The 26,634-nt window shown below is 39.7% G+C and overlaps 1 protein-coding gene across 2 annotated transcripts in view; it reads left to right on the forward strand.

The window, feature by feature from the left end:
* The first annotated feature begins 13,458 nt into the window (after positions 1-13,458).
* Positions 13,459-26,634, forward strand: part of WFS1 (wolframin ER transmembrane glycoprotein) — a 33,053-nt gene continuing 19,877 nt past the window's right edge. The window contains exons 1-2 of one of the 2 annotated variants that reach the window (XM_042053304.1): positions 13,459-13,547; positions 15,350-15,541. In XM_042053304.1, the coding sequence (XP_041909238.1) occupies positions 15,355-15,541 (187 nt within the window). In that variant the 5' untranslated portion in view covers positions 13,459-13,547; positions 15,350-15,354. Of the gene's footprint in view, positions 13,548-13,705; positions 13,850-15,349; positions 15,542-26,634 lie in introns of those variants that run through there. The other variant, XM_042053305.1, reaches the window with a different exon arrangement.

Genomic DNA, 26,634 nt, shown 5'->3' on the forward strand with positions numbered 1-26,634 from the left:
GTAAAAGGCAAATTAGTGCTTACAAAACAGAATCTGCAATTATGAATCTTTTTCTCTATAGAGAGGAATTTTAAAGTATAAAGATACATTTGGTGCTTTAACTTGGTATATTGGAAATAGGTTGACTGAACATAGCACTTCTATTAGAGTAAAAAAAAAAAAGGATTTGGAAGATGGATAATAACATTGAGGGGTATGGATTAAAGAGCATCTGTAGTATAGATCTAGTGAACCACACTAATTCAAAAGGCAATAGCTCTTTCTGTATCTTCAGTGGAACGAAACCATGAAGTTCTGTGCCAGAACAGAAACATTCATGTATAGATCTCTGGCCCTGAACATTTAAAACAAAATAATTACTTTTTGTGTTTAGCCTTTGAGGCAATTTTAGAAAGAGCTTTCTGACAAATGAGCGACATTCTCTGGTAAACTATTCAGGGGAAGACATTTTTAAAGAACAACTAAATACATTCATTTCTTAGGAATAACATCAAAGTTACTAAAATAACATAAAATTCCTGTGTCCCACGGCAGTAGGTACTAGAGACCACCCTGTGGTTCCAGAATTATTCTGCTGATGCTGCGCTTCACATGAAAATGCAGGGAATGTTTCTTCCTCAGTCCTCAGACAAGTGCTACACAAAACAGGACTGTAAGGATGTCTTACCAGTAGCTTGCTGTTGTGCCATGGTTGTGCACTGCTGTTTTCATTTCATTAAAGTAGAACACCTTCCAGTTATGACAAGCTCAGCTTTGTCATAGGCAGTCATAGCTAAATTTAATGGCAAAAGTAGGGCTATAATGATTTATTTAACTCACAGATCAGATTCTGCTGTCCTGAACCTCACATTTTTGCTTATGCTAGCCTTACTGTTTCTTATTTCATGTTGATGTTGATGATTCCGTGTTTATACATTTAAGTCATTAATGAATGAAAAATTGAAGTCCTTTTTCCTTTAACTTCTGCTATCATTATCCAGAATTCACCATTGCTCTAAAGAGGTTTCTCAGTTACTGATGTAACACTTAGTAGAAAGCAAGCAAGCAAGCAAGCAAGCAAGAGCTAATACTGGGTGTTTTTTCATTTACTGGACTATTGTTTTCAAATAGTTTGTACTACTGTGAAGGAATTTAATTAGGAGCCAACAGTTGAAGTATTAATAATTTTCTTGTACCAACATCTGGCACCTCAAGCTAAGAACTTTTGTTCAGTTTTAGAAATCAGCATATTGAGCTGAAATCAAATTATGCAGCTCTTAAGTTACTTAGAAATTCTTTTAAAGAGTCTGAAAATTCGGACATTATTCTTGTGCTCTTTCACTTTCATCTGTAAATACTGAATGATGCTAAGTTATTTTACTGTGATAAATCCTTACTTTTATTATTACTAAATTGTGCTTAATATTAAAAAAGCTTTTAATAACTTCTAAGCCTTCTGAGAGCCTTCCTGCCAGAGAATGTTCTGTTCAAAACAAGGAGAAAAGAATCTTGGGGTCATTTAAAATACTTCATGTGTTAACCTTATGTCTGTTTAAAGTATCAGAAATGTTTTCTCAGGCTGATTGGTTTTTCAAAGTATAGTTGTTCAGAACAATGAGCTCAAATAGCATGTGACAATCAAGGTGATTCCTTTTTCCTGCTTTTATAGTTGGACCTAAGCTGCAGTCTGTACTGAAACAGCTATGATCTACCTCACCAAATCAGCAGCTTGCTTTCTCTTGGGGCAATTAATTTGGCAAGCAGTTATAAAATATTCTCCTAATCATAAACCATTTTTTGACTAAAAAAATGGCTAGTAACTATGTTCTGAAATTATGAAACACATATTTTTTACCAGACATCTTTCCCTCTTCTGTTCCAGGAGAGGCTACCCAGCCCCAGGAAATTCTTCCTGCATGCTTCTCTCTGTGATTTCTCATCCCACCAAATAGTGCTGCAACTGTAACAACTTACTTTCATCAAGAAGTACATTTCTGGAGAAATAAATTAATTTTAAAAATACTCACAACTCTTTATACAGTTTTCAGCTTTTATCCAGCTAAAAATGGCTCTAAAATGCCTCCATTCTCCCCAGCTCCCAAGTGTGAAGGTGTTATTTGAGGCTGCAGGTTGAAATCTGCCAACATTTATCTGTTCACGATGTTTGTTTACAAGACTCTTGGTGTGAAACTATTGCTGTATCCTGGTTTCCTTTACACACCCCTAGCTTAAGCCAGATCAACAAATTAATAGTGGAAAAATTTCAATAACTTGAGGAGCCCAGAACATGTAGCATTCACACAGATTCATAGCCAGCCACATGTCAGACTGGCTGCCTGTGTGCACAATGCAGTGAACACGGCTGGGGTGCACTGCCATCCTGAACATGCCACCTCTCAGGTTCCAGAATGTTTTGTGGATGTATGACAGTATTTCTCTCTTTCCCAGGGTCTTGCAATATTTTTCCCCTCTTCCAAGAATTTTCTTGCACAATTTTTTGTTGTTCATTTCTAATCAAAACACATAGGAAAATAACATATAGGGGTGGGGAGGAATCCTAAGGGTCTATGGCTATCTTATCCAAGCCTTATCTAATCTTTAGTTAATAGACAGCTAATTCTAGGGATGCATCAGGAATACAGTCATATCAAAAGGAAATTAGTACATGAAATTTGAAGGGTGTATTTCATGGACAAAAAGGCACAACAGAAGATTAATTTTAAAAATACTCATCTACCTGGGAGAAAAAGAAGTCAGTCATGCATTTTTAAAAAGAGTCTGGGCAAATAATAATGCTGGAATGAGTAAAAGGCAGAACAAATATGACCATACAACACAGTGAGAAAGGAAATACTTATTGTGTAAGGTGTGCCAAACCAAAGAATTTGCTAGTATCTGACTCAGTACTAATGGTGAGAGCCTTTCATTCATATTGAGCATCGCAAAATTCTGGCAAGCCAAATACTGATGCACAAAGAAGAAAAAAAATTAAATTGGTATAACATGATTTTACAGTACATGTGGTAAATCAACTGTCTTTTATTTCAAGTGTATTTGGTTTGCATGGCAAGGTTTGGTAGCAGGGAGGCTACAGGCTTCTTCTGTGAGAAGCTGCCAGAGGCTTCCCCCATGTCCAACAGAGCCAGTTCCAGCCAGCGCCAGGATGGACCCGCTTCTGGTCAAGGCCAAACCCAACAGCAACAGCGATTGTGCTTCTGGGATAACAGAGTTAAGAAGGGAAAAAAACCTGTGCAGCTGGAGAGAGGAGACAGCCTATGTGAGAGAAACAGCCCTGCAGACACCAAGGTGAGTGCAGAAGGAGGGGCAGGAGGTGCTCCAGGTGCCGGAGCACAGATTCCCCTGCACCCCCCAGTGCAGCTCATGGTGAGGCAGCTGTGCCCTGCAGCCCATGGAGGTCCATGCTGGAGCAGAGACCCACCTGCAGCCCCTGAAGGACGCCACGTTGGAGCAAGTGGATGCCTGAAGGAGTCTGTGATCCCATGGGAAGCCCCTGCTGAAGCAGGGTCCTGGCACAAACCACGCTGGAGCAACCTATTCCTGAAGAATTGCACCCCATGGGAAGGATTCATGTTAGAGAAGTTCATGGAGGACTGTCTCCTGCAGGAAGGATCCCACACTGGAGTAGGGGAAGAGTGTGAGGAGTCCTCCTTCTGAGGAGGAAGAAGCAGCAGAGACAATATGTGATAAACTGACTGCAGTCCCCCAGTCCCCATCCTCCTGCATCACTGCGGGGAGAAGGTAGAGAATATGTGAATAAAGTTGAGCCCAATAAGGGGTTTTTTTCATTCTCTTACTCTCATTTGATTGGTAATAAATTAAAATCATTTTTCCCCAAGTTGAGTCGGTTTTGCCCGAGTAACTGGTGAGTGATCTCTCCCTGTCCTTATCTCGACCCATGAGCCTTTCATTTTATTTTGTCTCCCCTGCCCAGCTGAGTGCAGTGATAGAGTGACTGTAGCCGGCACCTGGCATCCAGCCAGGGTCAACTCGCCACACTGAGTTTGTTAATCTGCATTATACATTAGCTGTGCCAAAATTAAAAAGAAAATTTGCACCAGAAAGTTTGTAAAATTCCAGGCCAAAGTTGCATCAGTGTGCTACTCATCATACTAAGGCCTGCTTGGGTCCAGAAATGATGTAGAGACATATTTCTGCATGCATGCCTGGGTCGGAAAAGGGGTAGGTAAAATCAAGGGTGATGTAATACATACAGCAGAAAAATATCATTTATCATTAACAAATAAGGGGACAAGAGATTTTTTCAAGAAATTAGGATGAATGGGGTGAGAAATATAAGCCAGAAATTACCAAAGTATAGGGCAAATAAGTGCATCTCCCTGCAGGTTTTGCTATTGACACTTCACCACTAGTGGCAGTCAACTAAGGCTGTATGTGTGCAGGCTTTTTCTCCTTCAAAAATGCAGGATAGGAATAGAAATACAGGATAGGAATATAGCAGCTGTGCAGAACTTATAGAAATACACCTGGATTAAGTCTAGAAAGAGCATTTCTTTTGTAGCTGAAGATGTGAATTTGATCAGTCTAAATATGAACTAAAATTGTGAGACTTCTGTGAGGTTTAAGCTCCCACTAGTAAATTAGCATTTCACACTGTCTTCTCTTTGTAGTTTCATCAAAAGACAAAATTATTTCAGTTTCTCAGAAAGCGAGTGGAATATGTTACTTGTATTTACTTTGAAATAGCTGTTAAGAAGCCAACAGTGGCTATTGCCCAGCACACTGCTGTCTGTTCCCAGACTTTCTGTAAGCATTTGTACCTTGAGAGTTCAGAAAAATAATTTTCTATCACCTTATTAGAAATCACAATTTTTCCCTTCTAATTGGTACACAACATACATTTCTACTATCTAAAATAATAGCAAATGCTTTAAAGAATGATGAGTTTTATTGCCACCTGGCGGGAGTCTTGTGTGTAACATGTACTAATTACAGACAAGATTGGGAAGGTGTTGAAATACCTCAAGCTAACCAACATCATCCTGTAAGATCACAGTCTAACTACATCTGGCATCATGAGAATAATTAGACGAGTGCATTTGCTAAGAAAGAACAGCATTAGTAAAAAGCTGCAACCTGTCCCTACACTCCTTTTAATGTCAGGTAAAGGCACTGTTAAAGTTAGTAAATTCCAGGTCTTTTGTTGTTAATCAACACACCTGGAGTACTGACATGTATAAATAAAATCTGAACAAGCTTTTAAATACGAAATATAGTAGAAAAGTATAATTTTCATATTATATATGACATATAGCAGAAAAATTTTATTTAAAAGATTTGGGGAAGATAGCCCAATGGACAAAGAACAGAGGTTTAAATATGCATTTTAAATTGACTGAACCCTTTCTCTTTATTATTTTATGTAACTGACAATGAATAATGTGAACTTTGCAGGTAAAAATTCTGAAATTCTCCATTTATTAATTCCTTGACACAACAGAAGAAGGGGATGCCATCCAGAGGGATCTGGGCAAGCTCGAGAAGTGGGTACAGGAGAATATCGTAAGTTCAACAATCCAAGTGCAAGGTGCTGCACTGGGGTCAGGCAATTCCAGACACGAGTCAAGACTGGGAGAAGAATTCATTGAAGGAAGCCCGTCACAGACAGACTTGGGGATTCTGGTGGACCAAAACTGGGATATGCCACAGCAGTGTGCATTTTCAGCCCAGAAGAGCAAGCCTGTCCTGGGATGCATCAGAAGAGGCACAGCCAGCAGGCTGAGGGAGATGATTCTCCCCTCTCTACTCTGCCCTTGAGAGATGCCACCTGGAGTGCTGTGTCCAGCTCTGCAGCCCCCAACACAAGAAAGATGTGGACCTGTTAGAGCAGGTCCAGAGCAGGCCACAAAGAAGGCTGGAGCACCCCTCCAGTGCAGGCAGGCTGAGAGCTGGGGTTGTTCTGCCTGGAGAAGGTTCTGGGTAGACCTTGCAGCATTTTCCAATACCCAAAGGAGATTGTGAAAAACATGGAGCGAACATTTTTATATGGGCCAGTAGTCATAGGACAAAGGGGAACAGTTTTAAACTGAAAGAGAGCAGGTTCAGATTAGATATTAGGAAGAAATTCTTTACTCAGGTTGGCGAGGCACTGAAAGACGTTGCCCAGAGAGTTGTGGATGCCCCATCCCTGGAAGTGTTCAAGGCCAGGATAGATAGGGCTCTGGGCAACTTGGTCTAGTGGGTGGTCCCTGCCCATTGCAGGGGAGTTGGAACAAGATGATCTTTAATGTCCCTGCTGAGACATTAAAGGCATTCTAGGGTTTTATGAGTGTGCGAATTCACCTTACCTGGACATGGAATGTCAGGAAATGGTTACCGCAGCAAGTCCTGCTTTCTGATTAAACCCCCCAAAGCCACAATATGACAGAATTTGATATGACATGACTTATAGCATGTATTTCCTGACAGAAACTAAATTTTCGATGTGACAGTTTTGCACATTTTTGAAACCTTAATTAAATTCTGCATAATCTCTAGTACAGAATTCTTTTACATTAAACATGCCTAAAACTGAAACTAGAAAGGCAGTTTTTCAGACAGCAATTCGTATGTAATGTTTTGTGGTTGGAGAACAACATTTCCATGTTTGCTGCTGTGTAGCAGGTGGAATCCTAGGAGGGACAGAAAGTAGTTTGTAAGAAAAAAAATTCCAAGTCTTTTGCAAAGTATTTACAGTTTATATCTCAAGCCATGTGAACTTGTCTGAAAAAGGAATGGTCATCTTTATTTGTCCAAAGTAAGCCCAAGATTACTTCCTTCTGAAATGTGTGAATAGGCTTATAGCTTTAATTTTTAATAGTCAAGGATTGAATTAGCTAGTTCTTCAGCTAAATTCTCTTTAACTACCAAATGGCAATTTAACACTGCCAACCATCAGTAATATTTCCTGCTAACTTACTTTCTCTAATGATATCCTCCACTTTTTTCTCCTGCAATTTTGGAGAAACCAAACAGAAAAATCTTTGCTTTAGAGCTTTTCTTCCCCCCTAATTCATGCAAATTGTTCTGCAGAAGAGAGGAGGGAAATAGTCACTTCAATATACTTGGGTGAAGAAAATATATGCAATATATTGATGTCAATTCTTACCTACCAAGGTTAATTCATAGCTACAGTGGAGTCAGGGTTTTAAGAATCTGTACATTTTACAGCAGTTCTTACAGAAATTGTTGCATCACTGCCTTCTGATTTGCATCTCTCATACAAAGTCCAGTGCAAGGCTTCAGAAAGTAAAAGCAATCTCTTGTACTTGGGAATGCTGAAAATTACCGGAACCTGTTACCAAATGTACCAAACCAATCATGAAGTTTTTGATAAACAAAAATCTGATCAAAATGGCACAGAAATTAAAAATCTTTAAATTCTTTATTTGGTATGGCTGAGGGAATGTTTTTGGCTTCATGGTTTCCTGTTCCTCTTTTGCATGCTTAAAATGTGCAATACAGTCCAAAGAGATGGCGCACACAAGTGTCCCGTCAACCTGGTAACAGTTGAGCACATACGAAGTTCTTCGTGCACTGCCTTGGATCCACTGCATTGTCTCACCCATTCACACTAGAGGTCACTGTGAGCAAAGGATTAAGCTTGCAAAGGCACGAACACTGATGGATCGATTTACAGGCCAAAATTTGTGGCACACTTTCCAATTTGAAAGGCTGACGCAAACCCATGTTAAATATGTGTGTTAAATATGTTGTTTGAGGGAGACCATGGTACTTAATGTAACCTCATTTACTGACAAACTATTTACAAGCTGTTAAATAAGAAGTTATTCCTATCAAGATATCCTTAGTGCTTGAATATGTCCAGTTCAATTTTAGACCAAATTTAATCTCTGGTGACACCAAACTGATTCTTTATAAGAGTTCCAGACTTTGTTGATACTTGTTGCTGTTTTTTCATGTATAAAATTTGAGATACTATTCTTTCCTCCTAGGAAAACTGCCCTGTTTTCTCTAGACTGTGGCAGAACAATACAACTTTGGATCAGGTGCTGCTTCCAGAGTTAAGTGAGCTGAGTCCCGTTTGTGTTGTGGATTAGGAACGAAATCAGTAGCTGTCTCAGAGTGAAGTTGTGAATAGAACAAATCTAGAACATTCAAGGAACTGAATCAGAGGAGTGCACTCCTCTTTATCTGTTCCAGGGAATGCATCCAACCCAGGGCTTACCTCCCAAGAGCTGCTGTGTCAGGCCTTCCCAGTCTTTCTTATCACCTGCATATCATTGTACCTGTGCCTGGTTTTAAAACCTTTTCCTCTTTCACTGTGCATGTCCACAATTAAAAAAGATGGCTGAGCAGTAAGTGCAAAACTGAACATCTGATGCCACAGAAGTCACCCGTAGCTTCCTTTAGTGTAGGTATTATTTTGAAAAGGAAAATGTTAACCCTTTCCTCATGACTGAGAGAGCTAATGGGAGAATTGAGAGTGATGCTTTTCTATAAAAGCAGTGATGATGAACAATACTTTTGTGCTGCCACCCAGAGTACTTGGCACAAGGACAGTTGGAATAAAGAGAGAATAAAAGAGCAGTGGACAGGGAATGATGGTCACATTACCCCACATACTTTAGTGTGTGGAAACAGTGCTTATGTGGAAGCTACTCCAACCCTGAGGTAACCAGAGGCATATTTAATATGCAGATCTGTGAAGAATAGTCTTCATCACCATCTTCACAAAACTCCTCAATTCCTATTTTAACTGCTTTTTGTGCCCACTTTGTGTTTTTCCTTCAGTTTCCTCCTACCCTCACCTTTTATTAATTCTTTCCACTCTATGTCCATCCAAATGGCACTAATATCTTAGTTGTTCACATCATATTGTTGATTCTCTGGATTCTGTGTCCCTTGTCTCAGTCTGTTTAATGTATTATGCTCTTTCTGACAGAAAATACTTTCCACTTTAGATTACAGAGAGTTTTAAAAAAAATAAAATTAAAAAGAAATCTGGTTTTGTGGTCCTTAATCTAATGAATAGTACCCAGATGGTCATGAGGGATGCTGCAGCTTTTATTGCACTAATATTACCGTGATGTGATGCTTCCATCTATTAAATTATACTGTTAAAATGGGTGTAACAGAGTAAACAACAAAACCTATTATTCTGAAATGACACCTCTTGTCTTAATTGGTAAGGTGTGGCAAGAAAAAAAGAGATGATTTTTGAGACAGGTTTTAGGACAGGTTATTTAGCATCACTCAGACATTTTCATTTCCATAACATACTTCCTTTCATAACTACTGAAGATGCACACAGCATTTTTCTATGAATTTTTCAGCTCTTCTTACTCTTACAAGAGCACTGCTGACAAGGTTTTTGCTAAGGTTAACATTTCCAAAGCCATCCAGAGTAACCATGCCAAATCTGTTTCTGAATGTGCCACAGACTACAGAAATGGGCTCTTATTCAGAGGTGTTGTGAAAAACATATGGAGCTGAAGGCCATTCATTGGAATGAATCACACTTCATGCAGGTCTGTTTTCTTGGATGATCACTGCTTTCTCTCTCTTCTAGAAAGACTGATTAAATAGTTTTTCCTCTGGACTGATGAGAAACTGCTTGTTTGCCAGCAATGCTGTGTGATTTCATTTCAGTAATATAGGTAAATCAGTTCAAATTGATGGATTTAATAATAAAATGTATTTTAAATGTTGCTTAGCATAATCTTTTGCTGTTGCAAATTAATTTTCTACTAGACAGACCTTTCTTAAACATTTCAATACTAAACACATGCCTAGATACAAAATACAAACTTCACAACAGAATGTGAAAATGTCAGTTTATATTACATGCAGTTTAACAGAGGCAACAAATGAGTTGCTCAGATTATTAGATATCCCAAGTATATTTCTACAACTCATTGATGATTATATGGAAAAGCAGTTAATTTCAGCCTGTATCTCAGTACTGCACCTCAGATGGTCAGACAGTCATTTCTACTGCATTTCATCATCTTGAGTAAAAAATGTTTACAGAAATCAGCTAAAGTCAAACATCACTCTGTAAACCTTCAAAATACTTGTAAAAGGACTGTTGATTCTCTAATACAGAAAGAATGGGTTTTTTACTTCGTTCTTGTTGCAACAAAGTTTTTGTTTAATCTGTGCTGACAGCAACCTCATGCAGTTAAACAAGTGTCTAGTTCTGGACTCCCTAATACAAGGAACATGGAGGCACTGAAGTCAGTCCAACAAAGGCATTAAGATGATGAATGAGCTGGAGCATCTCTCCTATGAAAAAAAGCCAAAAGAGCTGGGCCTGTTGTCAGAGACTGAAATGTTATGGTTAATGGCTTAAACATTGTTATGAAGGAGTTTTGTCCATTATGGGAAAACTGTATAAAGAAGATGCAATCACCAAAGCCCACCCCACCGTGAATACGACTCCTGAGTGCAGCCTTGGACTGTGGGTTAAGCCGGCTAAGGGAACTCGAGATAAGGTGACACTATTGCTCAATCATCTCAGGTCTAGAGAAAAGCAAACAAGGCTGAGGGAGAAGAATGCACCCACAAGATAGCCAAACCCAGCAGCTGTTCTGAAAATCATCCCTGGCTGGGCTCGGGTTGGGGAGGCCATAGCCCACAGGCTTATCTGCTATGGCCACGTTTGCACAGACTGCTCCCCAACCAAAGGGGGAGGAGGAGAGTTTTGGGTGTGTGGCATAACATCTGGTCAGAGGCAGTGAACACCCATCCTCCCTCCCACAAACTGGGCCAGCTGTAAAGCCCCCCACCCCAGGAAGGCCACATCCACAGGACATTCAGTGAGGGGCAGCTGAGGGGGTGTCATAATCCATCAAAGACCCCCCAAGTGCTGCCCAGACTGAGTCCAGAGGCCTTGCACCAGAACACTGCATGGGATGCAAAGGGATGCAACAGATCCAGAGTCTGTTGTTAAAGCGTGTCAAACTTGTGCCCCTCAGAGCAGGTACCTGGCTGTTCCCACCTAGCACAAATGTGCATTAGTCTATTGAACCCTATGTTTTCAGGGGGCCCTCACCACCAAGAAGACCAGATGGAGAGGATCAACGGGACACCACTGGGATCCACAGAGTGGTGATATTTTCTACTTAATCGGTCTCTGTCATTATCTTTCTCTCCCCTCACCTCTTTTTCTATTTCTTTCTTTCTCTTTTCTCTCTCTCATTTACTGTTAAATAAAATCCATGGTCACATTTGCACCTTGATTCAGGCAGAGGCATCTCATTCTAAAAATTTTAAGAACCTGATCATAACACCTGTTTAGCCCAAAGAGAGTACTCAGGAGCATTGATCAATGTATATAAAGACCTGAAGGGAGAGTGTGAAGAGGACGTAGACAGGATCTTTCCAGTGGTGCCCATTTACAAGACCAGAGGCAGTGGGCACAAACTGGAACTCAGGAGGTTCCCTCTGAACATGAGGAAGCTCTTTTTTTACTGGTTGGGTGACCAAGCACTGGCACAGGTTGCCCAAGGTGGTGATGGAGTCTCCATCCTCAGAGATACTCTTAAAGCCATCTCAACATGGTCCTGGGCAACCAGCCCTAGGTGGCCCTGCATGAGCAGGAGGGAAGAGCAGCTGACCTCAGGATGTCCCTTCCAACCTCAACCATTCCACTGATGCCATGAGTCATAACTGAAATTTAAATAGGTGCTGTGCCATGTTATTACAGTACTTCCATGTTTCTTCTCTGTAGCTGTAACAATTTGCAACTGTGATAATGCCAGATGGGAACTCATCATTTGTGATAAAGCCAAAGTGAAATCAGTGGAATTGATAATGGAAGTTGTCATCATGTCTGAGTTTGGTTTACTCACAGTAATATTATCTGTATTTATGTAACACGTGAGAGTACATAAGGTGTGCGTGACAATTCATTTACTACAAAGGTTTAGTTCGCCTTAACAAAGGACCTGATCAAATTCAGCAATGGCACTAACGTGCATCTTCAGTGTAGGATCAGACTTAAGCAACCACAGAATATTTTACATCAAGCCTTGCTGTTGTGTGGGTTAGTAGCCAGTATGGCAATTTTACCCTTGAACTGAGCTCCTCTGGAATGGCTTCTGCCATGTGTGACTGTGACTGTGCCTGTGGTGGAAAGCAGCAGGGGAGGCTTTATTTTACACTTCCTTTTTAGTTACTTTTCCAGCTACCACCCTCACTTCCACCTGTTCCGTAAGCATGTTACATCTGTTAAGCACCCCCACTAAATATCAAATCAATTGTATAAAGTAATATCTTGAAGGAAATGTGAATAGCAGGGGGAGCAGATTGCAAGAGAACTTTGTCATATCAGAGTGAAGTCATACTGTCAGTCTTAAGAAACAACAGGTAACACATGGCTGGTATTGCATGTTCCTGATGAAACCACATTACACTCAGACTGCAAGTGATCTTCTTAAAAGTAAATGTGGGGTTCTTTTTCAAATTTAAGTTTATTTTGAAGAAAACAGAACCTTAACATGTTTGCTTAAACTTGTTTTGTTAAAAAAAAAAATTTGTTATGCCTTCCAAGGCAAGGAAATGACACTGGGGGCCACATTTTTGTGTGGGGATTAAAAAACTCAACAGGTAGTGACCAAGAAGATCTAACTGACGTTTAAAAAACATGAAAACTCCCCATGATCTCCTGCAAACTTGGAACTTGTGAAAATCAACAAAGTAACTTATTTGAATGACTGCAGTTTAAATTCAATCTCCTACTTTGAATTTGTAGGTTTGTTTGATTGGGATTTTAATTAAAAGCTACTCAAAGTACCACACAGGGACATTGATTTATTTAAGGTAGCTCGAAAATAAAAATTATTTCTAAAAAGTAGTAAGTTCACCATCAAAACAACAGCAACTTACACATAATTTTACAGCTCGCTTCCTGCCCAGAAAACTTCCACATAGGTAGCAGAGATGTAGTAGCAGAAACTTAAAGGACATTTAGAAAAAATCAGTTACTCAGTTACCGCCCTTTTTCCCATTCCCTTCGCTCCTATTGCTCTGTACCGAGACACACCGCGCTAGGGGGGAGGGTCTGGTGCAGCACCCGGGTTCGCTCACACCGACCCTGCCACCGCCACACCGCTGGAGCGGGGCTGCACCCGCACCCCGGGCCCGCCGGCCCCCACCCGCCTCACCCGGCACCGCCATTTTGGAGCTGCCCAAGCCCGCCTCGGCCGCCTCCTTCCTGACACCCCCTCGTCCCCCACGGATGGGCGGCCATCCCCCGCCCGCTGCCACTGCGCGAGGCGCGGCCGCACACGAGAGCAGCCCCCGGTACCGCCGCCAGGCGCCCCTCCGCCGGCCGGCCGGCCCTGCGTGGCCGCCTCCGCCTCCTGCCGCCAGCCCCGCCCGGGCCCGGCGGAGCCTCACTGGAGCCCTCCCTGAGAGCGGAGGGCGGTGAGTGGCAGTGGGGTGGGGAGGTGGCAGCGGCCGATGGGCGGGCCGCGGCCGCCCCTAAGGGCTGCGGGCTGCCGGCGGAGCCCCACTCGCCTCCGGAGCTGCGGGGAGATTTGTCATCGGGGGTGTGCGCTGCTGACTTCGCCCGGCCGGGCTCGGTGAGCGTGTGGGGCGGGACCCCGTGCAGGACGGCCCGAGCTGCCAGCCTCCTCACGCCCCTCGCCGGGGCTTCCTGGCCTTCCGGAGTGGCAGGGCCGCCCGGGCACTCCCGGACTTCGCGAGGAGTGAGGCCGAGCGAACTCCGGCGCTCCCGCCTGGGAGCGGCTGGCGGCGGTGGGTGCGGAGTCACCGCCCGCTGGCTTGTGAGCAACCCGGTGGAAAAGTTGGTGGTGCCCTTTGTAGGACAAGCTGAGAGTGACTTTTGGGACGGGAGTGTTTTTGCGAGCTGGCTGACTGCGAGGTGAGCCTCTGCTCGCGGCTGTGCTGGAGAGGCGCCGGTGCTGCCCGTTCTGGAAGGAGCCGGACCAGTCCGTGCCGCGCATCCCCCGCGGGGCGCCGCGGGTGCGGCCTGGCTGCGCTCGCCGTCCCTCTTACAAAGCGCTAAGGTCAAGTTTAAAACTGGAGGCACAGTAACTTTTGTGATTGTATAATGGTTAAAAATACTCATGCTGGTTTACCGGGAAGGTATGTTAATCTCTGTATTTTCCGAGGACTGTTTGAAGGTTGAACTGAACTGTGTTGGTTTATTTATAATTTGATGTAGAAACATAATATAGAAATGCATCTACTTGTATCAGTAAAATATTTTCTGCTTTAGGGAAACTTAATTTTGGCAGCCAGGTTGTCAAATTACAAATAATACGTTTGGCAGTGGCATCATGGCTAGTACTTTTAGCACCCTGTCGTGATTTTAGTGTTCTTTGAGTTGAAAAAGTTGTTAGTGAAGTGGTGTCTTTGGTTTTGGCTATACTACTTTCATCTTTATAAGGACATCTTCAGGTCGGTATTCTGAATTAATTCTGTATTTATACAGAATTTAAAAATACTGGGTTTTGCTAGATACTGTCTACAATGCTCCTTGCAAAGTGCTTAACTTCAGGGAAGTTGCTCTTAAGCAGCAAGAGTTACTATGTGTTGTGCTGTGGTAGTATATGCATACCTTTCTACTTCTGTCTTGTGAAAGCTAAACTTTCAGTAGGGATTTTTATACAAGTTTACTTATTTAGGGAACTTTTTACTACAGAGCAGAGATCCCCTCTTCTTTTTCAGAGGGCTTACAGTTAAAAGGTGTTCTTGTGTAAGGCCTTTCCCTCCCTGCCACATATGAATAAAATTTTCTAAAATTGAGATATAAAGGTATTTAAAGTAAGTTTATTTTGAATCATGGGCATTTAAATTGGTAATGTCCAAAAACAGCATCCTTGGTGGTTCCTCCTCCACTTTCCCATGCATAATTCTACATCTCCTCCTCCTTTGCCTTCTTACCATTGTCTTTCTCTGTCTCCTGATTAGGTGATGACTGTTAACGAGGCCTTTCATATGAAATTAATTTTTCTATTATTCTAGACTTGTCCATTAAAAGTTAGGGCCTAGTCTTTATTTGTAGCATGTATAAGTAGAACATTAAATTCAAAGAAGTAATTTATATGCAGTATTTACAGGATTGATTAATTAGTTTTAGCATTTATTTACACTTAAAACCCAGTTATTACGAAAAAACGCAGTCGTTGTTCTGGCATAATGCTGAATATATGGTCAGACTCAGTCAACTATAGCTGCTTGTGCTTGGCATTACTGAAGAATGTATAAATAAATCTTGAAGTTGCTATCAGCCTTCTTGCCCTTTTCTAAGCTTTTTGTTCACCTAATTAAACAAATACATTCAGATTTCAAATTTTTATTCAGTTTTACATTGTAATCCTGCTGTTTTATAACTAATCATTATTTTCTTCTTTGGCAGCTAAAATGAATTCAGATCCTGATCCCACCGCAAGTCCCTCTCACCCCCAGCAGCATCTTGGAAGGTCCCAGCTAAATGCTGCTCCTGTGGACCATAGCGAAAACAGTCAGAGATCTGGAACATCTTCAGCAGATTCTGCAGCTTCTTCAGTTCCTGGCAACTCCTGTAGCAGGGAGAAAGCAGAAAAAAAGGGTAAGTATGATAGCAATTCTTATGCAAAATTGGCTTACATTGAACATTGGGAGATTATTGTGTGTATGTTTATTCTAAACTCTGTTTAAAGACACTGTAAAGTAGGAAAATAAATTTCTCCAGTTTGTTTTAACCTGTTGTTGTGGAAGAGTCTTTTCTACTGCAGCTTTCTTTGGGCATATTTTCGAGTTTTCCTATCTTAATTTTTCAGGTTTGTGCAAAGCAATAGGAAAGATGTTTGAAAAATTGGCAGGGAGATTTAATTAAATTTAGCATAATGTTTCAATTTCATTTCTTTATTTGGCTAGAACACATGCTAACTGCAGCTTTAATATGAATTCTAATGTGGCTGCATAAGATACTACTGTAATGTAGACTGAGGGAGTAATAAGCTGGTACATGAAGCCAAAATTGAAGTTAATGTTAGCAGTAAGATAAGAATTTAGATTTACAGTCATGATACACCGTGAAAAGCAGAATGACGAGGTTCTTTTCCCCCACTTGCTGTGAAACCATTCAGTTTCAAAGATTGTGGAAACTGATGGGATGAGAGAAAAGTCTTGTGTGAAATGTAGAACAAAAAATGCCTAGGTCCTCCTGTATTCACCTGCTGAGTTCCACTTTTAATTCAGTTTGTCAGCTACCACTTGTGCAAGATGGTCATGTGCTCAAGGTCTAGCAAATCTACTGCTCTTTAGCTTTCTTTAGAATTGGACTTTTGATTGTGAAACTGCTTATATACATGCCCTTATATTCACAAATATGAGTCTCTCTACTGAAGATAATAAGGCTATCTAAGAGTTTAAAATTATTAAATGTGTGAATATCATGTGGCAAATACCAGGCGCAACTGAGCTCTGCTCATAGTTCAGGCCAGTATTATGGCTGTGTCAGCAAATCTATTGTGTGCATCTAATTCAGAATTGACTGTTGGAACCTTCTGGGTTCCCTGTTCCACACGGAGGAGAATTTTTTTGGGATACCTGAATTTCTGACGTGCCTCACTTTTCAGGACCAATTTTGTCATCTAACCCATCTGTAAAAGAATTGAGAGATTATGGAGATTTGACACTTCTAACATTAATTACATGATAATTTAGAGTCAGTGCTAATAGGTATGTTTTCTTTCTTCATTTTCCAGTTCCTTAGTATGCTTCAGCAGGGAAAGAATAGCAACTATAATAGGAATATGGTATGAAGTTATCTTGGGCTTAGTTATAACACGATTTGAAAGAGCAATACATAGGTTTCTGTTGGTGGTTCATGCAAGATTCTGAAAATCAATACAAGCTATTTAGTGGTATTTTGCACACAGGTTCTGTCAGGTATTCTTCTCTAGCTAATTTGGATATTTTCTTACTCTGCACAAATGTAGGACTTTTAAAATCCCACTGATTTTTATCTTAGTTCTCTTTACACTCCTATGCATTTGCTAATGATTCCTACGTATGCAGCATTGTATTAGAGATGCTGCTTATTTGTGCTTCAGTAAGAGGGCTTTTGAGTATTGATGTATTTCTCCATTTCAGTTGTGACTCATTCCTGATTACTTTAAATCTCTTCCCATTAAAATATTATTGGTGCCTGGTGCCACTGTCATTGCCCTTCCTGTGCCCTTCTTATTATACGCAAATATTTAACACAGCAGAATGAGTTACCATTACTGTTGTGTCTTGCTGGAGTCTCTAAAAACCATGATTTTAGTGGATTTAGATAGAAAATATCTTCTATAACATATAATACACTATTTTCTTATATGGCTGTTTTAGAGTTATGCCATTTGTCATAGTGCTAACAGTTTCCAGAACTGTATTAAAATAAAGGAAGTTCTGGGCATCAGTACTTAGAAATGGGCATTTTAGTAGGACTTCAGAAAGAAGTACAAGTAAAAATACAAATTCAAAGATGTGCATGTGAAAACAAATACAAAAGAAAGTGTTATCTCAAACAGAAAATTGGCACTTCAGCACTTCTCAAAATATAAGAACTGACACAGAATGTGTTCCTTGGAGTCACTAGAGTCCTTACCAATAAATAACATTCAAGTTGCTGATAGGTCTAGGAAAAGTGAAGGATTTGGACTCTCAGCCATGGTGTGTTGTGATTTAGCCTTATGAAAGGAAATGTGCTCCAGACCAAATGTTCTGGGAAGGGCTTCTCTGACTTCTTTCTTGGAAGATTTAGAAGTTGGGTAATGTTCAATAGTCACTACGATCGTGACTAACTCAGAGCAATGTAGAAGAGGACAGAAAAGACCAGTGCACTGATGTACAGAAAGCTATCTCAAATCTTACTGAATATGTAGAACACTTCTCTTTAATGGTGATTTAGATATCTTGCTCAAATTTAAATTACTTCTATTACAAATTTAAGTTTGTATAATTTTCAATAAATCAACTGTGATTTCTGTTCGAGGAGATGCACACTGTACATCTTAATTATCTGGAAAGGCAGTTTCACCTCAGGACTATCTGCCACACACCCATGTGTCCTTCTCCCACAGAAGGTCACTGGTATCCTGGGCTACAGTAGTTGAAACATTGTCCAGCAGGTGAGGGGAGATCCTTCCCATCCAGTGAGCACTGGAGTGCTTCATCCAGTTCTGGGCTTCTGAGTACAAGAGAGACATGGAGAGAGTTCAGCAAAGGGCCACAGAGATGATGAATGGGCTGCAGCAGCTCTCCTGTGGGAGACAGCTGAGAGAGCTGGGGCTTTTCAGCCTGGGGGTGAGAAAGCTCAAGGGGGATCTATCAATGTGCATAAATAGCTGAAGGTAGGATGCAAAAAGAATGGAGCCAGGGTCTTTCCAGTAGTCCCCAACACAAAGACCAGAGGCAGCTGGCACAAACAGGAGGTTCCCTTGGACCATCAGTAAATACAATTTTTTTTTTTTCTTGTGGGAGTGACTGTGCCCTGGCACAGGTTGTCCAGAGAGGCGATGGAGTCTCCATCCTTTGAGATACTCAAAAACTGTGTGGACACGGTCCTGAGCAGCCAACTTAGGTGGACCTGCATGAGCAGAGGGGTTGGAACAGATGACTTTCAGAGGTCCCTTCCAACGTCAATCATTTTGCTCTTTCTTGTAATACTCTTAATAGTGTATCTGTATTTATTATCTGTGCTTTTTCTTCTGGTTTTTCTTAGTATACACTGTGTTTAAGGCTATAGCATCAAAGTGAATGTTAAGTAATTTGTTTCCTGGAAGCACACATCACATCGTCTATTCCTGCAGCATTATCCATACCTTGTAGTGTAATCCAGCAAATTAAGGAATGTCTTGGCTCTGACTCAGTAAAGCACTTAAGCACACACCTATCCTCAGCTGTGCAGGTATTTCCTTTAGCTCAACCTCTTATACTGCCATTTTTTTCTTAGCAGTTTTTCATATATTTTTTTCTATATTCTGCTAATGGATCATTAGGTAGTGTTTATATTACTCCATGTATAATTTCTTTCACAACAGGATGTAACAGTACTTTGAGAGTTTATTGAGCAAATTGAATCTGGGTTTAATGAAAAAAATGTTCAGTCATTAGGGTAATTTATAGATACTGTTTTTGTTGTGTTAAATAAGAAAAGGAGGGCATTTGTAGTTCTACCCTAAAGTCTTGCATTCTACTTACGTATGTTGTTGGGGTTTGTGTGTGTAGGAATGGAATGAATATCAATATGGCAGCTTTCATGTTTAAAAATAAATGTGAAAAAAAATGGTTACTCTTTGAAGGATATTCATGGGCAGGTAGCTTATTAGTGAGGAAAGCTTATACACTACTAATTAGGGCTCCTGAAATCTTAAAGCCATTGAGTCACCAGGATCCATGTAAGCAAATTACAGGAGAGTTCTTGTATAGCAGAGAGGACCAGTGTCTGCGTGCTAGTGAAGTCTGTTGAAACAGACTAAGACTCTAATCTCTGTAAGACACTGTTACGCCTCTCAGGTGCACAGGCCCCTCACTTTCTGTCCAGGTGCTATATACCCCTTTCTGGTTTCTGTGTTTCATCCACTCTGTAGAATCTCCTTCCTTCAGATACAGCCCTAAAGCAGTGTGAAAAGAGAGAGCACGGATGAGAGCTCTGGAGCTCCCAACACCAAATCCTCCAAGTAAGCTTAAAAACATCATTCTTGCTAGTGAAACCATTTCCTCTACTTATACACAAAGCAGAGCTGGGAAAAAAGCACTTTCAGTGTGGTGACTTAGTTACCATGTGAGTATCTGTTACTGCTGCTCTTAATGTTTTTTGAAAGAGATGCCTGAATTCACGGGTAAGTGCCCTGTATTGCTGAGTTAGAAAGTAGATTTATGTGTCCCAGATGATGTTTTACTTTTGGTTCAGATGAAAGGAAAGCAGAGTTGAGAGAAACTTTTCACAATAAGATGGTGATCAATACTTGACTGTGATGTCTGGATTTGAGTAACTGCTTCAGCCACAACGGTGACATGAACTGGATGACTCTCACCCCAGGTGAACATTTATTGTGCTGCAGGTTATCTGGAAGAGTTAGCATTTCTTGTAATGCTTGAATACATTCAAGCATGTAGTGTCTTTCTTTGACTGTTTGCCAGTGAGCAGGTAAAAGAGGTCATGCTAGGGTACTAGAGAAACTGGGGGTAGTGTGAAGATGATAATTTTTCATACTAGAGAAACCGGGGGTAGTGTGAAGATGGTAATTTTTCATATGTGCATAAAACAGATTTTTACTGGTTTATTACATCATTCATGCACATTTGTTAGCCAATAAGTTTGGAAAGGTGAAATTGCAAAGCTAAATTGCAGTGCTTGAAGAAAGGTCTCTTTGGTTAAGGAACTAGTTGGAGTTTTTTTGTCTGTGATTTTGCTGTAATCTCTTGTTCTAGAATTGAGAACATATGGGAAGGTGTTTGTACAGAGAACTTTGCAGACAGAAATCAATTTCTTGTATTTTGTTTGTAGATATACAGAGTTCTGAGTGTACTTAGGTTATGAGGGGGTTTTGTATCTGTAGGAAGAGAATTATTTTATTAATTGACTGACTTTGAATTTATAAATAGTAAAAAAATCTTTTAAACAGTTTACAATTCATTGCAACAATTTACAACAGTGTGTCTGTCTCCAAGGCATTGCTAAATGATAGCTAACAAATAGGGAACCTTTCTAATTTACAGATATTTTCCAAGTGTTAGCCTCTTCCACTTAAGGTTACCAAGAACCTTTACTTCAAAGCTCTATTTTAGCACTTCTGTGTCTTTGCTTTTTGGCAGTTAGGTATTACAGACTAACTCGAGGCAAAGTGAAATGTTTGTGCAAAGCTTGAAGAAATCTCAGAAAAATCTTTGGTTATTTGAAGGAGAGGATTTTGCCTGAAGTATTAATTACTTAACAATTTATCTGTCAGTTTATTAATGCCACTTCAGACTTTACCTTTAAATTCTCAGGCTCCTGGAAAACTCAGTTGCCAGGCTTTGCTGTGGGAGAGAAAGGATTCTATCCAAACAAAAGTTAATGACTCTATTTGCTGATAAAATTTTGGGACATCATCATTGTTGGTGCAGAACAATGGAAATGGGCTTTTTGGTGTCTGCTGCTATTGTCAGCAACATGCTGGTATTTTTACCCTATATGGGATGAGAATTGAACACCCATTTATTTGAGGAAACATTCTCCATCTTTCCCTCTTCCACCATTTTGAAATACATAAATAGTTTTTTTGGCTGATAGCAAAGATGCTATTACTGCTAACAATTTTTTACATTCACATGATGAACCAGATTATGAGAAGTGCCCTACCTCAGTCTTCATCTATTATTTTCCAGGTGGATCGATTTCTTAATCTGTTTATGATAACAAAATTTCTAGCATAGTCCCAGGGTGCTGGAAGAAATGAGGGTACAAGTGGAGGAGTATATTCATCTTAGTAAATTATGTAATGAAATGGGAGTGGCCCTGTAAATTCTTTGGTGCGAAGGACTCAACATTCCTTTTGTACAAATTTAAAAGTTTAATCTAATGGTTGGAATCTTTCTATTCAGTTTCCTTCGAAAGGGATCCAGTAGGTGTGTTCCACTGTGCAGACAAATCCCTGTTACAGTACGGTAATCAAGGAGAGACTTGGAGCTGTTGTGTTGCTGGAGGGGCCCTTGCAGCAGCCGCAGCCCCACTTCATTGTTAAAGTCAGAAGGTGAGACTGGGAACAGTAAACTGGGAAGTAAAGCTAATCCTTTGAAAAGTTAGTTAATTATTAGAAGTTAATTATTACTAAGTAGGTCACTGTGCATTTGCTAAACATTTGGAATGGTCCTTTTTTAAGGGCCCCTCTGTTTTGACTGCAAATGGACTGGTGGAGTGTCAATGTGGTGAAGTGCTCAAACTGCAGAATTGCTGAAATTCCATGAGCATTTTGCAGGTTGTTATGATAATTTCTGTCTGCACCTACAAAAATATGTGGACTTGGTGAGCTCTATGGTCTCAACTTCTCACATTGCTTTTCATTGCTTTTTCTTTTTTTTTTTTTTTTTTTGGTGGAAAGGGTTAATATTGATGGTTATCAACTAACAAATGACAAAATGCTAATTTACTTATAACTCTACAGTTTTCGAACTGCAGATTCATGTCAGATTTATCCCAGCTCATTCATAAAGGATTCATCAGAGATGCCTGCATAGAAAAAGCAGCAGGACTGGCTCATTAGTTATGTGTAAAATTATTTTAATGACTTTAAAAGATCATTGTACAGTAATAGCTATGCTAGAAAAATACGGCTTTGGAGAATAGTTTTTCCTCCACTTTTAAAATTTATAGTCTATAATATCGCTCTTAGTCTTCCACCTACATGCTTTTTTTTTATTGCTCTCCTGACAATTTATGTTCATTTTGTGGGGGTGCAGAAGTTGTTCCCATTTCAATTTAATGCTATTTGATGACTTGCAGTTGTGGTGTGACTAAGACTATTACCATATCTACAAATGCAATGCTCGTCCCAGAGAAAGTAGCGTTGAGTCCTAGACTTGAACAGCTCTGTAAACAAATGTTATTCTCTTCTCTCCCATCCCTATTATTACCTTTTAAAATAGAATGCCTGCCAAAGTATGCTAATATAAGAACTCCGAATTGTTCTTGGGACAAGTAGGACCATCTTAAGATCTGATCATGGAGGTTAAAAGCGTAAAAGAAAAACATGCAATGTACTCTTAATTATACCTAGTTCTTAATATGCAGTTAAGAATCCAGGCTTCTGAATGGATTAAAGGATTCAGCACTCATGGATGAGCAGCTAAGCATCTAAAGTTAATAAAACCTTTTTTCAAATCATTGATGTATGTTGTGCAAAGTATTTCTCCTTCATCTCCAGTCAGTTCCTCTGTGTCATTATATTTGATATGTACAAATCATGTTGATGACGTGACACTTGATGCCAGCTTTTAAGTGGAATGTCAGTCTTTCCAGAAACTTTACTCCTACATAGTTACTGCACACAATACCACTGAACTTTTGGAACTTGTGGAAAGTGAGTAGGAGGATTTCTCTAGAGACTCAGACTGGCTCTGGTGAACACTGAAAGCTCAACAGTACAATCCAGTGAAACAAAAAAGCTCTTAGAATCTGCATTTATTGTTGTAAAATGTACAGATCAACTTTTTTCTAAAAGTACATTGTTAATGGAGTACTACCATATTCTACCTGTGGTTGAATGAAAGAGATTGAACATCTTTCCCTTTGGAGATAAGCTTACACAGCAGCCTCTAACAAAAGAAATTATTTTTATTTTGTCATTAGTTGTGTATGCCTTTACTCCTTAGTGTGTCTGAGATTCTAGAAAGCTTGTTTCATACTGAAAACAAAACCTGTAATAAAAAGCTGTATGCTGTTCCCTGAAATTGTTGAATTTGTTTGTTGTTTTTAATTAACAGATTTCTGCTTACAGAAAGAACTTTTCCTGCATAAAATCCTGTGTAACACTATCAGAATTACCACTATACACTTCCAAGAGGCACTGGAGGTGTTATGTAGGACGTGACTCCAAAAGGAGTACATTCTAGGCAGATTCTCACAAAATGTGTTGCTCTCCCTGTTTTAGTTGATACCCATGGGCAGCCACCCCTGTAAGCTTTCATTTTCCTACTTTTTCTTGATTATTTATTGCTTGACAAATATGCTTCCGTTATTTACTTTCTATGTGCATGCAGTCTTTTTGCCTGCTTCCTACCCAATGTTCTAAAATTTCCTTCATACTAGCAAATGAGCTATTACTGAAAATCCACCATAAAAGGATTTTCTATTGCTAGTATATTTAATTTGTGAAAATTGTTAATGCAAATTCATTGACTCCTCTAACATAAATTAACTGGTTCATGTTTATGAGTGTAATTTCTGATGATTCAGTCATGCTTTGGGGTTTGCTTTTGTTGTTGCTGTTTTTTGCTTTCTGTTTTTTTAAAGTAGCACAGTAAAACCACATGATTACAATACAATCCTGTCATAGTTTTGAACAGTGCAGTAAGACCTCTACTGACTTCATGAGATGCTGGAACTTTTTCTGACTGTACTGTAGCAAAGGTAAACACTGGATGAACAGAGAACAAGACTGATGAAAGCTGAGCTATAGGAGAATTCCCTTTCAGCAGTTGTCTGAGAATCCCATTCAGTGATGCAGAGCTGAAAGATGCCAGGGCCTCAAAGTAGTCTGCAAATACGGAGGTTTTGCAGGTGGGTGATCTTTAGCAGCTGGATGCTTGGTTTTTAAGAAACCAAATTATGATTTTTCTTGTAGTTAATTTTGGGTTATTTCTAGAGAAGGCACTGAAATCCAGGGAACAGAACACATTTCAGCACTCTTAAATGCAAACTGAGGATGAAAAATTAATATTAAAAACTGACTGGCTTCTAGCAAGATGATTATCTTTGTAAGTATTTATGGTAATAGTTAAGGTGATGTGGTCCTTTGGTGTATTGCCCTAAATTCTTTTGGCACAGGATTCATAGCATGTTTTTGACCTGTTACTGGCTATTTCTTTTTCAGTCTAATCCAATGCTGGGTTACATAGTGGAATTTTAATTTTTTCTCTGATGACACTTTTGGAAAAGAGTGCATTTGTGATTCTGAACTTAATTGTAGAACAGTTAGACCCTATCTGGAAGTACTACTTAGGCACTTTTATTAATACTAAGAATGGGATAAGCTTTGCATGTTGCACTTCAGAGGCATATTTTAATGGAAATTCCTAGACATAAAAAATAAGTAAAAATCCAGCTTCAAGTTTGTCATAATGGAAGTCATAAAGAGGCTTTTTCAAATAGAAATAATTCTATATCTGTCTTTTCTGTGCCATGTCAGTCTCCACCTACACATTCATTTGTTCATCTTACCTTGTGGAGCATGGTGGGAGGAGTAGAGTTTAGCAGTGAACATACTAGTATCCTCTCACAGTAGAAGCAAGTAATTTTCCTTGTAATTCAGACAGTACTCCCTTTCAGATTCAATTACAGTAAAGCCTTCCTGCTAAAGCAGTAAAATGATGTATGCCTGAAGCTCCAAGTAAGTACAGTGCTGTGCAGTGTGACAAAGTTCAGTTCAGACATCAGTGGTCTTCATGGTATATAGAGACTTTGTTCATAAGTGGGAGAAGATCTAATGTCAAAGAAGACATTCTTCGCTCCCTGCTCCCACCCCAGTAATTTAGCTGGCAGAAATGCCTGGGGATGAAATCTTGTTCCATGCTACTCTATCAAATGTCTCAATTACTCTTGTCAGTTAATAACATGACCCTGAGGGAGATGCCTGACATCCTGTGACTTCTTATAAGTAGAAAACCCACTTAACTTAAGTAGTGAGCTTTTGGAATAAAGCTAATATAAACAAGAAGTGCAGTTTTTCTTCCTCTGGATGCCATCCAGCTTTTTCTTATACCTGAACTAACATGGGTGTGTTCCAGTTTATGAAGGCTCACTGAAGTTGCTGTCAATACTCAGTGCTAATGCTAGAGGTTGGTGATCGGCTTTTTCAGGTTCAAGATTCTTGTTCCTTTTCTCATGAGAATCATTTACAGAGTTATTTACAGCACGCCTGTTAGAGCCAGGGGCTTTTTCTAAATGCAGTGCTAGTGCTGTCCTTCCTTTATTCAAAATGTTCTTTAGGCTACTTGCAGCATAGAAATTTTTAAAAAGCCTTTTAAAACTCGTAGAAATATTTGGCGTTGGCCAAATATTTTTAATCTGTTCATTCCCTTTGGTTTTTGTATTTGGAAAGACATTGAATAGTGTCTCTGTTAACCTTCTCCATTTCATTCTCAGTTTCTTCCCCAGGTTATAAAGCTCTGATAATAGTGCCTTATTAGCACTTAGGTGTTTTTTTCGTGTTACACTGAGTGATAATAGTTCAGAGCTTATCATTGTGCGTGCAATGATAAAGTGCCTTCGTGGTTTGCTGCACTTCATCTGGCCGTTTATCACTTAATTAGTCATTAAATCTTTCTGCCGGTTTTGCTTGAGTTTTTTGTAGTTGTTTTTTCCTGGATAACACAGAATCATCAACAGATTTTGGCACCTTGGTTATCAGCCCCTTTTTTTTTCATTCATGTACAAATGTATTGAATGATTTAGGCCTTATTTTATATCCCTGTATGTCTAAACTGATAATCTTTCCCCTGGGAGAATGAAAGCTGTGTTTTTTGAATCTTCATATTCTATTTCTTAATCTCTCACTTTTCCATGTAACAACCTGCATTCTAATTTGTTTAGAGGACTTATGTGAGAAGCCTTTCTCCCTGTCTTTGGAGATGGAAATATGAGGTGGATCCACCTGTTTAACCCAGTATATCTTTTTTTCTTAATTAGGAAAAAAAATGGGTTTGTATCTTTTGGTTTCTCCAACTACTTAACATATAAAGTTATTTATTAAATGTATTTAAAATTACATCCTGTTTCCGAATGTATAATTTTCTGGGATGTAGTTGAGGTCATTTTTGTTGCTTTCTGGCCTTTTTGTGGCTCTCTTTTTTGTCAGTGTATCTTAGTCATGTTTGTTCAGACAAAAGATTAAAGAAACTACATTTAAAACTGTATACCAAAACCTAAAATTTGCAAAATCGTTTGGAAGACTGCCTACTTACCTTTGCTTG

This window comes from Corvus kubaryi, unplaced genomic scaffold (assembly GCF_017639235.1).
Source record: "Corvus kubaryi isolate FWS band 111438036 unplaced genomic scaffold, C.kubaryi_AGA036_p1.0 split1-131, whole genome shotgun sequence".
NCBI lineage: Eukaryota > Metazoa > Chordata > Aves > Passeriformes > Corvidae > Corvus > Corvus kubaryi.